The 14,813-nt window shown below is 38.6% G+C and overlaps 1 protein-coding gene across 1 annotated transcript in view; it reads left to right on the top strand.

The window, feature by feature from the left end:
• Positions 1-2,565: 2,565 nt before the first annotated feature.
• ACER3 (alkaline ceramidase 3) overlaps positions 2,566-14,813 on the top strand; it is a 147,277-nt gene continuing 135,029 nt past the window's right edge. The window contains exon 1 of the mRNA XM_072969156.1: positions 2,566-2,813. Within this exon, the coding sequence (XP_072825257.1) occupies positions 2,711-2,813 (103 nt within the window). The 5' untranslated portion in view covers positions 2,566-2,710. The remainder of the gene's footprint in view (positions 2,814-14,813) is intronic.

Raw genomic sequence — 14,813 nt, 5'->3', positions numbered from 1 at the left:
TTCTCACATGGCAAACGTGAACATCTTTTCTGTGATTATTGGCGATTTGTATATCTTTTTTTGAGAAATGGTCAAAATGCTTTGATCATTTTTTGTCAGGTTTTTTTGAGTTGTAGGAGTTCTTTATGTATTCAGAATACAAGTCTCCTATCAGATATATGATTTGCAAATACTTTCTCCTATTTTTGGTATCATTTGCATCAAAAGTTTTTAAGTTTGTTGAAGTCCAACTTATTTATTTTTTCTTTTGTCGGGTGTGTTTTTGGTATTTTATGAAAGAAACTTGTCTAACCCAAGGTTAAAAAGATTTACTTTTATGTAAACTTCTAAGAGTTTTATAGTTGTAGATCTTACACATAAGTCTATGTTTGATTGTGAATTAAAATTTGTTTATTATGGCAGGAGTCTAATTCCATTCTTTTGCATATGGATATCCAGTTGTCACACCACCTGTTGAAAAGACTATTCTTTCCCTATTGAATTGTCTTGGCAACCTTGTTGAAAATCAATTGACCACAAATGTACAGATTTATTCCTGGAGTCTCAGTTCTATTCCATTGATCTACACGTTTATCCTTATACCAGTACTACATTGTCTTGATTAGTGTTTGTTTGTAATAATTGTTGAAATAGGGAATTGTGAGTCCTCCAGTTTTGTTTTTTTCAAGATAGTTTTGGCTGTTCCAGGTTCCTTACATTTCCATGCATTGCATTTATACTTGGCAGGAAAAGTTTTTTAGAAAAGAGAGAAAGGAAGACAGACATTGCTGAAGGAACTATAAAATCCATTTTGCTTTTTCTGAGTGATACTACTGCAGCCCACCTTTCCTCTTGGGCAGGGGAGTTAATTTTTCTCTCCTAAATTTTGTCCTGGCCATAGTAGGTTGTTTTATTTTTTTCCCCCACTGTTAATGAACAATGTGCAGGGTATTGATTTAGCCAAGGCCTCATCCCCTGCCTTGAGTCACTTGGCTGGATTAGGGATTTCTTTCTACATAACAACTTCCACGACACTAATTTTTGGTGTACCCCTAGCAAGTATTATCATACTCTATGGTTGTGGTCACTACACTGTTTTTATTGCAATCTCAACAGCAAACCACTTTTAGCATGTATTTCTGCATATTCATTTTGAATATACAAATATAGGTATATTTATTCATTTACAAATGATATCTACTTATGATTATTATATATATTAAGAACATACATGAGACAAATTTTAGAGGACAAGATAAAAAGTGATTAGAAATAGAAGTTTTCTCACACCTCAATTTTATTTATCTCTCTGGAGAGTGCCGTCTTGGATCTTTCCTGTTTCCCTCTGTGTGTTCCCAGCACCCAGCCAAAGGCCAAGTACATGGCAGAAGCTCAATGTCTGCTGTTCAAAAGAAAAATTTCAGATAGCCTACTATCTCTATTAAAACACACTGCCTTTATTCCTAGGTTTTGCACCCTGCAAGTCGACATTTGAGTCACTTTATAGAGAGGCTTTGGGTGCCTCATTTCTCCTTGGGTTTTTTTTTTTTTTAACCTTTGATTACACCTTATCTGACTTATTTCTTTAGAAAATGGCAATTGTGTCATCCTTAACTACACTCTTCATTTCAAACTGCGTGGTCAGGCAGAATCCTGGGTGTTAGGACCATGAAGAATGGAAATAAAGCTTTCATATGAGGTTGTACCTATCACTGCAGGATGTGAACAAAGGGCAAGGGAGCTCTTGGTGATGAAAGCCAGAAAGGGCTTCAGGAAGCTGGATTCTAAAGGACCAGGGGAAATTAGCCAAATGGAGAGGAGAGGAAATCGGTCCCAGGTGAATCACAGGAGCAAAGGCAGGAAGTTGTGGGTGGACCCTGAACATTCTGAGCTAGGGGAATTTGATGCAGCTGAACACAAGGGGCAGGGGGCAGTAGCATTTGTGTTTTAAAACGACCCCTCAAGCAGCTGTTAAGTATTAAGAGTCTTGAGACTGGTAGTAGGGGAGGCTGTTGGTTGCCTGAAGAGTACGGCACAGTTGTAGATTGTTAGAGGGTTAGAAACTTCTGGGCTTGGAAGCCCAAACAGAAATGAACTCTGCGTCAGTGCTCTGGCTACACTGTTTTTTAGGATCTCAAAGCCCATCCCCCTGCCCCCCCCCCGCCCGGTCCAGGGTTTGTTGCCCTTTACCTTTGTTCCCAAGTGACGTTTATACCTTTATCATAAAGTTACTGTTTCTTTCAAGGGAGTCCCCGGCAGGGCTGGGAGTGTTCAGTTTCTGGACTCTGTTGAGGCCTGAGGCCAAAGGAGGACACTGAGGTACACCTCTGCATAGATTTTATCAAGCCGCAGCTGCCCCTATAAAACCAAACACTCCCACACAGAAACTCAGACAACCTGGTTAGAAAACTGCCTCCGAGACGTCAGGAACGCTGAACCCACAACCAAGGGCGTGTCTAGGCGGGGCCGGCGGTCCAGGTCACACCCCTTCCTGAGGAAGGAGGAGGCAGGGCAGCCCCGGGGCCCTCGGGCTGGGCCCTGCGCCGGCCGCGGTGGGCGGGGCCTCCGCCCGAGTAGGATCGCTGACGGCGCCGGGCCCCGCCCCTCAGGGTGGGAGGACGGACGGGGCGTGAGGCGAGCGCGCGAGTAGGGCCCGAGCCCGCCTGGGAGCCCGCGGAGCCGAGCGCACCAAGCGGAGCCCCTGGGCGGCGGCGGCGGCGGCGTACGCGTGATGGCTCCGGCCGCGGACCGCGAGGGCTACTGGGGCCCCACTACCTCCACGCTGGACTGGTGTGAGGAGAACTACGCGGTGACCTGGTACATCGCCGAGTTCTGTGAGTGCGGGTGCCGGCCTGAGGCGGGAGCGAGGGAGGGAGGGCGCGGGTCTGAGGGGGAGACGCCGCGTGAGGAAGGGAGAGGGCCGATCTGGCCGCCGGGGAGGCACCGGGCCTGGCCGGGTGAGGTGGCGTGAGGAGCCCTGGCCAGGGCGCAGGAACGGGAATACTGGGGAGGAAGGGAGCGCCAGTGTGGCAGGTGAGGAGGGCCAATCTGGACGGGTTGAGGGGGTCTTGAGACTGGGGGGGCGGAAGAGAAACGGGGAGCCCCTGCTGGACCTCAGGGGAGGCCGGAGGGGCGGGGTTGGGAAGGGGGATTCCTGCCTGAGGGGTCGAGTCTGGGCAGGCTGGGGACACCCTAATTAGAGCTTGGGAGACTGGGGGACTCTGCTTATTTGAATTGAGGGCCCGGGACACCTGCTCCTACTGTTGCTGCCACCGCCTTCGTCCTAAGGGCACAGGAGAAGGAAACATGTCCTAGCTTAGTCTTCCCCTAAATACGTGAAAACTCGACCTTTCCCGTCCGCTTTCTCGGTTCGTGTGAAATCTCTTCAGTCACCTCCAGGAAACGGTTTTCCCGGTCTCAGATCCCGTCCCCGACCCCTAGCCTTCCAGGCCACTCCCACCCAGGATAGCTTCAGGTACCAGGGATCACTTCCTTTCTGAGTACGACCATTCATCTGTCTTCTTGCACCAGAAGTAGAAAGCAGAGCACCTAGTCTGTACTTTCTGACTCGTGCCAGGCTCCCAAGAGCACAAGGAATCAAGTCCCAGCTCCTATCCGACTACCTGGCTAAGGTTAGAATTCTTCTGAGGACACTACTTCCACTAATTACACCTTCTGAGGACTTGGGGAAGAATCCTCCTCCAGCTGCTACCCCTGTCTGGCCCCTTGGGGCTGTGTGTGTGTATATATGTGTTTCCCCAGATGATTATTTCTGCCAGGCTAGGAGAACACAGGAAAAATCTTCCACCTCTTTTTTCTGTAGTTTACTTGGGTCAAGTTTTGAGTGCGCTGTGTTTGATCTTTCTTCAGGTACCTACTTCAAGGTACAGAAAATATTTTTGGGTTCAGTGTTAGTGCCTTCTTTTAATTGGATCCACTTTTTCAAGACATTAAGCAAAACTTTTTAGCTAACCTTCCTTTTGCTGGATCCTTCTCCCAGGCATTTGTTTGGCTTTGTAGGAAAGCAGCAAGAATTTCATACCAGCTGATCCTACTTTATTCTGTTCCCAGTAACTGGCTAGGTTAAAAAAAAAAACAACTCTTTTGGTAGTCTTTAAGACTTTTAGTATCTTTCCGTTTAAACCATAATTTAGGCTGAGTGTTACTTTTCCTGAACTACTAGCTTAAATTAATAATTTTTACATAATAATGGATGAATATGGGCAAAGGGATCATTCGTAGTGGAATTACTTGGCAGCTCAAATGTTGGCAAAGGAAGTGCTTTACCAATTTGTTGTTAGATCACGTTGGCAAGTCCATACATGGTCCAGAGAAGGTCCATGAGGGAAGAGACTTAAAATCGTGCTTTCTGAACTAGAAATTTGTAAAAAGTGACACTCAAGGGTCTTCAATATTGGATGGGCTATGATACAGAGCAGTTAAACTTTCTGTATTTCTCTAGAAGGTGAAATTAAAGCCTATGGGTGGAAACTAACTGTAAAGGAAGAGATTTTACTTCAACATAAGGAAAATTTTCAACTAGAAATGTAATCATTGAATGGGTTGACTTCAGAGATGGGGGCTTTCTGTCACTGAAAGTGTTACAACAGATATTTCTCAACTAACATGAATATTTTAGGGGGAATTAATTGTTTGGTAGAGAAAAGGGGTTGGCTTTAGTTGACATTTAGGCCCTTTGCAGCGTTATGGGTTGATGTAGATAATAATGAGCCTTAGTTTAGAATCAAGGATTAGAATAAAAAGAAAACTGACAGTTAACTCATGTGAATTATGAGAAAGCGAGATACTATGGTTCTGGCAGATATCTCTGAGAAATAGGAAATGGCTCTTTAGTTCTAAATATCCTCAGAAGAGGAAACTGAGCAGACTACAGGGAGGGTTTAGACATAGGAATCAGGAGTTGCTAGAAGAGGATGAGTGAGTGTTGGCAGCCCTTTGCACATGTACTTTGGGAGAAAATGATCTGGAGGAAGTTGAGGTCAAGTCTTCTTACCCAGCAAGTAGTAGGTATCTATCATATCTTTGAGTAAGGGATTTAACCTTTGAAAAATATGCTGATTAATAATGATGTGTTTACAACAAATGTAATTTTATCATTATAATACATACATTAATGATAGAAATGTTAAGGATAATAATAATGGTGATAATAGCTATATCAAAGTGCTTCCTATGTACCATACTTTGCTAAGCATTTCATATATCTTATTTTTTTTGATCTTTACCATAATTGTTATTATCCTTATTTCACAGATTAGGAAATTAAAGCGCTAAGAAGCAACTTATCTAAGGTTGCAAAAAGTGGTATAGAGGTAGTATTCAAATTGAGGTCTGACTCTAAACTACTATACAGTATCACTTCTGTCACACACTTGTTTTGCTCCTGCATGCAAGGGATAAGGACAGTGTGAAGTAGTATACTATCACTGATGACAAATTGAGTAACTGTTCAAGAAGCCTATCTTTCCGCATTGGGGTGTGTGTATTTTGGATAATCTAAAGACCAGTTTGGGGAATTGCATGTCAAGATGGCAACAGTTCTTAGTCATTGAAAAACCTGAAATGCTATCTTCTTAACATTACCCAAGATGAATTAAATTCCTTTTTTTGTCTGAGTGGATTGCAGGGACCAGGGGAAATGGTAGAGGGTTTCTCTTTAGTTATGAAATAATAAGTGCCTTGATGTGCCAGAAGTTATAGGAACGGGCATTCCTCACTTTTACTTGGTAGTGTGGGACAATACAAATGACCATGCAAGTTAAGATCTGGAAAAGTATTCTTAACAATCAATGAGAAAAGTTATGAGTGTTCTGTGACCTTTAAACATTTCTGTCAAACACTGTAAACCTTCTTATTGGTCATAAATATATAGAAAAAGAAAAAAATAGTAAAACTAATATTTAGTACACTGTAGTTTAAAAACATTGAGAATTAAAATGTTTTATTTCTGTGTAGAAGAACTTATCTAGAGTAGTCTGAACAGTGCTTGCCTTCTTGTCAGGTAATATAATATAGAATGAGTATTCTTCTATGCATTGGTGAATTGTCATAGTCCTTTTTAGGTTTGGATCAGTTTCCAACATTTTATTCTTTGCACTTTCAATATTGTGAAATATCTCTCACAGTGAAATGCAAATATGCTGGCATCACTTCTGGTCCATCTTCACCCTTTTCTCACAACCACTTTCTTCATTTGTGTTGATACATTTGCCTTCACTAAGTTCCTCTGGCAGCATATCTAGAGTCTCTTGAATGGCAGTAGGGTCAAAGTTGTCATGGTCAGCTATTCTATGACTCCTTGTATGTTTGATTGGGATTTTATTTCCAACATTATTACTTTTTGGTTTTTTGCTGCACTTTCATCATTGTTGGCCTGTTCCCTCTTTCAGTTATTCATTTTTGTAAAACGTCACGTACGTTTATCACCAGGAGACAAGGAGGCAACTCAATTACACGCTTTGTTGTCAATACATGAACTGGATAAAGATGTGCAGTAACTAATCACCAACAGACTTTGCCCTGTTGCTTTATCCATAGTTAGAAATTTAGGCGGAGAGATATTTTTCTCTTAGCACTTTGAGGATATTATTCCATTGTATCTTGGGTTTTAATGTACTGATGAAAATCCACCAACAGCCTAATTGTTGTTCCTTTGCAATTTATTTTGTCAAATCCACCAACAGGCTTTGAAAGAAGTGACTTGGTTAGTAACTGATCATGATGTGCTTCTATTATTTATATAGTTATTTGTGGACTGAAGGTATAGTAGTGAAATTTGTACTGTAATCAGTTACTCACAGTTAATGTATTGTGGTAATTGAAATTTGAAGTGTGTTTTTGGGGAATCAGTATTATTTAACTAAGCTGTGATTACCGAAATTTGTACATATTAGAACCCTGCAAAATGAAGACTGCCTGTGTATTTCTAATCCTAGTAACATTCTTACTAAGTAGGTGGTGTTATCCCCATTTTACAGATGAGGAAACTGAATCTTAGAGGAGTTAAGTAACTTGAAGTTAAGAAGTTGTGTCATACAGCTACTAAGCAGCAGAAATGTTATTCAAATACAGATCTGACAACTCTTTCTACCAAGACATACTGTCAGTGTCTTTTAAAGTAGAATTTCAGGTGCTGCCATTTTCATGGAAAAAATATTATTACCTAAAGGGAAGTGGAAGGGAAATCTATGCTTTAATTGTGGCCTCAAAGGAGAATTACTCAGTTAAATTTTTTTCAGAATGTTAAGTTTATTCAGCAAATATTTGTTGAAAACTTATTTTGTCATTGACTTAAAATAAAAAAACTATACATAGACCATATGTCTGTTCAAGGAAGCGAATAAGCCAGTAGGGGTATGAACAGCTAAGTTCAAATAGGCATTTCCTACTTTCAAGGGAACTGCATTCCTAAAAATGTATTTGAAAGAAGAATGGGCAAAAATTGACATATTATCAAGGAGGGTTTATTTATCAGAAAGCTAAAACTATTTTTAAATTTCTAATTATGAGTTTCATAGAAGCTGCCTCAGTCTGAGGAAGTAACCTGATTAGTAAAACTTTCATAGATCGGGAGAATGAATGGTAACTTCTGGTAGGACCACTTAATAACCATCTCCTTTTTGTACTTGGGCTAGGATGATTCAAGCTATGTAGGTGTTGTCCCTTCTTACAGGTTTGCTGCCTGTCTACCCATCCTATTCATAGAAATTGGGTGGAAGGGAAGTAGGGCAACCCTCAGTCTCTATATCTTTATGATAGGATTCTCTTAGACGGGGTAAAGGGGTAAGGGGTCTTTCCTTCATTGTCACCACAGCACAAGACTAGAGGGGCTTTAACCAGCTGCCTCTACCACACAAACATGCTACAGAAGGCATCTAGCTGCTTGTACCTCCTTGCTGCCTTTTCCTTTCCTTTTTTTAGGCCCCTTCCCACTATCTCCCCTGAATAGTAGCCTCGAGGATGTGAACATGCTTCAGGCCTTCTGGTCCTGAGGCTCTGTGGGCTGGCAGAGGTGATGTCCCTGTCACCTTAAGGAAGATAGTCTTATCCCTGAGCCTTATTGACAGCCAAGTAGCACTGCCTCCGACTGATAGCTCAAAAACACGGTTAAGTCACCTAAAGAGTGAAGGCCAAATGAAGGGCCAAAGTCAGTGTACTAGAGGGTTTAGATTTAATGAATAGAGACTTAGATTTAATGAATAGAGACTTAGATTTAATTTAATCAGAGACGGCCAGTAAATTGTTCCAGGTGTTGTGATGGACATATGTATGTGGTACATTGGAATGCAAGAAGTGGATGCTTATTAAAATCTTAAAGCATAAAGGCTTTACAGTGCTAGTGCTGGAAAAACTGCCATACCAGCTGGCTAGTTGTTTGTTTATTTGCTTATTTATTTATTTATTATTGTGGAGAAGCACGTAACAATTACTGTCTTAACCATTTTTCAGTGTACATTTCAGTAGTAAGTACATTCACATCATTGTGCAGCCGATCTCTTAAACTCTTTCATCTTGCAAAACCGAAGCTCCATATCCATTAAACAACTCCGTATTCTCTCTCCCCACTACACCCTGGCAACCACTCTTCTACTTTCTGCCTCTATGAATTTGACTACTCTAGGGATCTCATATAAGTGAAATCAACAGTATTTGCTTTTTTGTGACTGGCTTATTTCACTTAGCATAATGCCCTTATGGTTCACCCATGTTGTAGCGTGTGTTAGAATTTCCTTCTTTTCAGAGGCTGAATAATATTTCATTGTATGTATACATCACATTTTGCTCATCCATTCATCCGTAGATGGACACATAGGTTGCTTTCACCTATTGGCTGTAGTGAATAGTGAGGCCATGACATGGGTGTTCAAATCTTTTTGGGACCCAAAAGTGGAATTTCTGGATCATATGGTGACAGAGCAGCTGTTTTAACCTTTTTATTAGAAAGAAGCATTTTATTGTGTTCTTTCTTGGGCCCCATTAATTAATATCATTACATAAATTGTAATTTATTATCTTTACATAAATTATAATTATTAATGTACTTTATCCCTGTTTCAAATAATCAAAGGCACATGTAACTGTCAGAGGAGATCTAGTCATTGTTACTACACTGATTGATCCATATGAGATATATGCGATAAGACAATGTATAATCAATACATTACTGTAATGTATTGATATCATTCTGGGCCAAAGCAAAACAGCATAATATTTTCATTTCAGCCTTAACATGGATAAATGTGATTTTTGAAATATTGAAAATATCCAATAGAAATAATAAAAGCTAACATTATGCAACACTTAATGTCTAAAGCTTTAATGTGCATACTATTTTATAAGAACCCTTATTATAATCCTTATAATAACTCTTTTAAGTTAGATTCTGTAAGTTGCCTATTTTATAGATGTGGAAATTTAGAGCAGAAAAGGGTTAAATAACGTGCAAAGTTTTCCACTTTGCAAGGGACAAAGTAAGGATTTGAACTCTCATAATCTTACTCCAAAGCGTGTTCTCTTTTCTCCCTACCATCCTCTTTTTTACTGTTAAAATCAGCTTTTTGAGGTATAATTTACTTACAATAAAATGCATCCATTTTAAGTTATAGTTTGAAAGGCTTTGACAGATGTATACATCTCTGTACCCAGCATCCCTATCAAGACGTAGACTGTTTCTATCACCCTGAAAAAGTTGCTGAACAGAGCATTCATCTGTAATCATATGGTTACTGCTTGATCTCTGAGGTAGGTACTATTCTAATCCTAATTTTGTAGTTGAAGACAGTGACGTTTAGGAAGGTCAAGTAACCTGCCCTAGGTCACACACTATTAAGTGGCAGAGCCTAAGCGACCCAAGGTTGCATGATTCTAAAGCTGTGCTCTTAACTATCGTACTGTCTTGTCTCCTTCCATTACTACTTTTTCAGACCTCAGTGGGTCCAGGGACCTCAGTTTGGTAATGCTCTGATCTTCTCATTTTACAAATAAGGAGAAAGGCCTTGGAAATTGAAGTGATTTGCCTGAGGTTATATTGTAAGTTAGTGGTGAAAACTGGATCAGAATCCACATTCAGTAGTTTCTCAGTATGGGAAATGTTGGAACTGAGGAGGATGATTGTCACATGTTGATGTTATATTGTTAATGAGCTACCAGGTCACAGGACTTCCTCAGGACAAAAATAACTCCTAATGAACTTTTTTTTTTAATAGCAAAGAAACCTGACATCTATAGAGTGCTTTACAGTAGTGCTGCTCAGACTTAAATGTGCATGTGAACTACCTGGAGGTCTTGTTAAAATGCATATTACAGTACAGTAGGACTGGAATGTGGCCTTAGATTATGCATTTCTTTTAAGCTATCAGGTAATGCTAGTGCTGTTGGTCTGGAGACTGTACTTGGAGAAGCAAGACTTTACAGTTCACAAAGCACTATTAATTCTTTTTTCCTGTGGGATATAAGTGTTATCCCTGTTTGTATGTAGTTCAAAAGAATAAGGGACTTGTTCAGGATCACAGGACTAGTACTGGAACCTAGGTTTCTAACTCGAAAACCAAGTGAGGCGCTGACCATCCCTTTCCCCCCTCCCCACCACCAAGCAATAACAGACCGAAAACACCACATGTGAAGGAAAGTTTGAAAATGATTGTCATGGGTAATGAGCTAAATTGAACTTAAAGTTGAACTTACTACATTTTTGTTTTGGAAACAGGTTTCTTCTCATTTGTTTCTAATACCTTCGCCAAGCTCAAACCAAACCATCTTTCAGACTTAGGTCTATAGTTAGTAAATAGAGTTTAGGAATAGAGTAGTCCCTCCTTACCTGTGGGGATATATTCCAAGACCCCTAGTTTAGTCTTTCTTCATCCTTTTCCCTGTACTTACTACCTACTTTCCCTGCTTACACTGTGCTGCTGCCAAAACTAGCTATTTACTTATACTCCTGTACACATTTCATTGTTCATGCTTTTCCCATGAGAGGTAATAATAAATTGTTGTTGAAAGTTATGAAGTTTTGAGGTGGTTTGTTATTCATTCAGCAATAGATAACTGAAACAGTATTGAGATTTGAGTTTTGAACAATTTTGATTTCCTTTTGTGTAACCTCAGAGATGCTGAATTACACCGTATCTTTTATTTTCAAAGATGAGGCTTTAAAAATAATAAAGTTTAATATTTTTATAGGAACCTCTGTCTGAAGGTTTCAAAGAATTTTATGAGCCTCATTTTACTTATCCCTATTATACACTCATGAGACTTAAAAGGGGTATTTTACCAAGTGAAAGTAAGTACGTACCACAGGGTTGAAATAATTCAGTTGTGGAGATGGGAAAATCTTTTACTCATTATAGGTATGGACTCTAGCTCTTAAAATTCTTTAACTTTTCATAGCAAAATACTTCTAACAGCAAGTGGAAAGACTGGATGGAGCCAGAAAAAAAATCAGAACTCCAAAGATTACGCATGTTAAAATATTGATACTGCTATAAAAACTTTTTTTTTATGACTGACATTGAATCATTTATTCATTCACAAAATGGTAAGGAGAGATTCTAGATAAGATAGTGTTCCCAAAATGAAATATTATAGTTTCTCGGCTGTTTTACCTGCTGAGTAGCAATTATCTGCACCTCCCACCAGCCCCCACCCCTACATGTACACACATGCTTTTTAAAAGTAGACATGAGGGCGGTCAGGCTTTGTTGTCCTATATTCTACTGATCTGTTGATCACTGGGGTTGATTCAGTTAGGCTTGCCAATCAGATGGATGTTCTTTGTTCTTTCACTACTTTAGGAATGTCCAGTTTAGAGCTTGACAGTTTAAGACAATAATGAACTTAATAAAGGAGAATTATTCTTTGTTTAAGAGCAGCTATCATTAGGTAAACATTTAGCCCCCTGTATAGCCCTTCCCTCATCCCATCTTCCTTTTTCTTCAGAGATAATCACTATCCTTAATTTAATGTTATCATTTCCTAAGTTTTTTTTTTTTTTACCACTTATACATTCCTAAAAATGTATAGTTTTGGTTTGCTTGTTTTATATTTTATGTAAGTGAAAAATTTTACTGTATGTATACTCTTCTGCAACTTTTTAAAAAACTGAAATTGTGGTCCCTACTATCATCCATCTTCCTTATAATTATCTATGTGATAGGTTATATAGCTTTTTACTGTTGTTTAGAATTTCACTATATAAATATATTGATTTGATTTATGAATTTTTCAGTCATTGGATGTTTTGTTGTTTTCAATGTTTGCTCTTACAAATAATGCTATGAACTTTCTTGTACATTTTCTGGTACACACAAATATAACAGTGTCTGTATATATTTAGGAGTATAATTATTAGATTGTAGGACATATCTACATTCAACTTTTATTAGATCATAAATTCTCAAACTTTTTGGTCTTAGGACCCTGTTACACATTTAAAATTATTGAGGACCCTGGAGAAGTTTAGGAGTTAAATCTACTGGTATTTACTATATTAGAAGTTAAAATTAAAAAATAAATCTTTGTTAATCCATTTAAGATTCATGATGTTCATGTATAACTGAAAAATTGTGCTGTACACTGGAATTTGACGCAACATTGTAAAATGATTATAAATCAATAAAAAATGTTAAAAAAAAGATTCATCCCTATGAGAAATGAGATTTATCCTTGCTGTTGAATCAGTAGCTTGTTCCTGTTTATTGCTGAGTAGTACTTCATCATATGAATATATCATTGTTTGTACATTTGCCACTTCATGTACAACAGGACTGTTTTCAGTTTTTGGCTAGTATGAATAAAGCTGCTATAAACATTCTTATACAAGTCTTTTTGTGAACATATATTTTCATCTTTCTTGGATAAATTCATAGGAGTGGAATTGCCAGGTCATATACTTAGTTTATGTTTAGTTTTTTTTTTTTACATTTTTTATTGATTAATACTCATTTTACAGTGTTGTGTCAAATTCCAGTGTTCAGCACAATTTTTCAGTCATTCATGGACATATACACACTCATTGTCACATTTTTTTCTCTGTGATTTATCATAACATTTTGTGTATATTTCCCTGTGCTATACAGTGTAATCTTGTTTATCTATTCTACAATTTTGAAATCCCAGTCTATCCCTTCCCACCCTCTACCCCCCCACCCCCGGTAACCACAAGTATGTATTCTCTGTCCATGAGTCTATTTCTGTCCTGTATTTATGCTTTGTTTTTGTTTGTTTTTGTTTTTTAGATTCCACATATGAGCGATCTCATATGGTATTTTTCTTTCTCTTTCTGGCTTACTTCACTTAGAATGACATTCTCTAGGATCATCCATGTTGCTGCAAATGGCATTATGTTGTCGGTTTTTATGGCTGAGTAGTATTCCATTGTATAAATATACCACATCTTCTTTATCCAGTCACCTGTTGATGGACATTTAGGTTGTTTCCATGTTTTGGCTATTGTAAATAGTGCTGCTATGAACATTGGGGTGCAGGTGTCATCCTGAAGTAGATTTCCTTCTGGGTACAAGCCCAGGAGTGGGATTCCTGGGTCATATGGTAAGTCTATTCCTAGTCTTTTGAGGAAGCTCCACACTGTTTTCCATAGTGGCTGCACCAAACTGCATTCCCACCAGCAGTGTAGGAGGGTTCCCCTTTCTCCACAGCCTCTCCAGCATTTGTCATTTTTGGATTTTTGAATGATGGCCATTCTGACTGGTGTGAGGTGATACCTCATTGTAGTTTTGATTTGCATTTCTCTGATAATTAGTGATATTGAACATTTTTTCATGTGCTTTTTGATCATTTGTATGTCTTCCTTGGAGAGTTGCTTGTTTAGGTCTTCTGCCCATTTTTGGGTTGGGTTGTTTATTTTTTCCTTATTGAGTCGTATGAGCTGCTTATATATTTTGGAGATCAAGCCTTTGTCGGTTTCACTTGCAAAAATTTTCTCCCATTCTGTAGGTTTTCTTCTTGTTTTATTTCTGGTTTCCTTTGCTCTGCAGAAGCTTGTAAGTTTCATTAGGTCCCATTTGTTTATTCTTGCTTTTATTTCTTCCAGGAGAAAATTTTTGAAATGTATGTCAGATAATGTTTTGCCTATGTTTTCCTCTAGGAGGTTTATTGTATCTTGTCTTATGTTTAAGTCTTTAATCCATTTTGAGTTGATTTTTGTATATGGTGTAAGGGTGTGTTCTAGCTTCATTGTTTTACATGCTGCTGTCCAGTTTTCCCAACACCATTTGCTGAAGAGACTGTCTTTATTCCATTGTATATTCTTGCCTCCTTTGTCGAAGATGAGTTGACCAAAAGTTTGTGGGTTCATTTCTGGGCTCTCTATTCTGTTCCATTGGTCTATACGTCTGTTTTGGTACCAATACCATGCTGTCTTGATGACTGTAGCTCTATAGTATTGTCTGAAGTCTGGGAGAGTTATTCCTCCAGCCTCTTTCTTTCTCTTCAGTAATGCTCTAGCAATTCTAGGTCTTTGATGGTTCCATATAAATTTTATTATGATTTGTTCTAGTTCTGTGAAATATGTCCTGGGTAATTGGATAGGGATTGCATTAAATCTGTAGATTGCCTTGGGCAGTGTGACCATTTTAACAATATTGATTCTTCCAATCCAAGAGCATGGAATATCTTTCCATTTTTTAAAGTCTTCTTTAATTTCCTTCATCAATGGTTTATAGTTTTCTGTGTATAATTCTTTCGCCTCCTTGGTTAGATTTATTCCCAGATATTTTATTACTTTGGGTGCTATTTTAAAGGGGATTGTTTCTTTACTTTCTTTTTCTGTTGATTTATCATTAGTGTAAAGAAAGGCA

This window comes from Vicugna pacos, chromosome 10 (assembly GCF_048564905.1).
Source record: "Vicugna pacos chromosome 10, VicPac4, whole genome shotgun sequence".
Taxonomy (NCBI): Eukaryota; Metazoa; Chordata; class Mammalia; order Artiodactyla; family Camelidae; genus Vicugna; species Vicugna pacos.
Note: the sequence above shows the minus strand (reverse complement) of the source record. Positions and strands in the feature narration are given on the sequence as shown.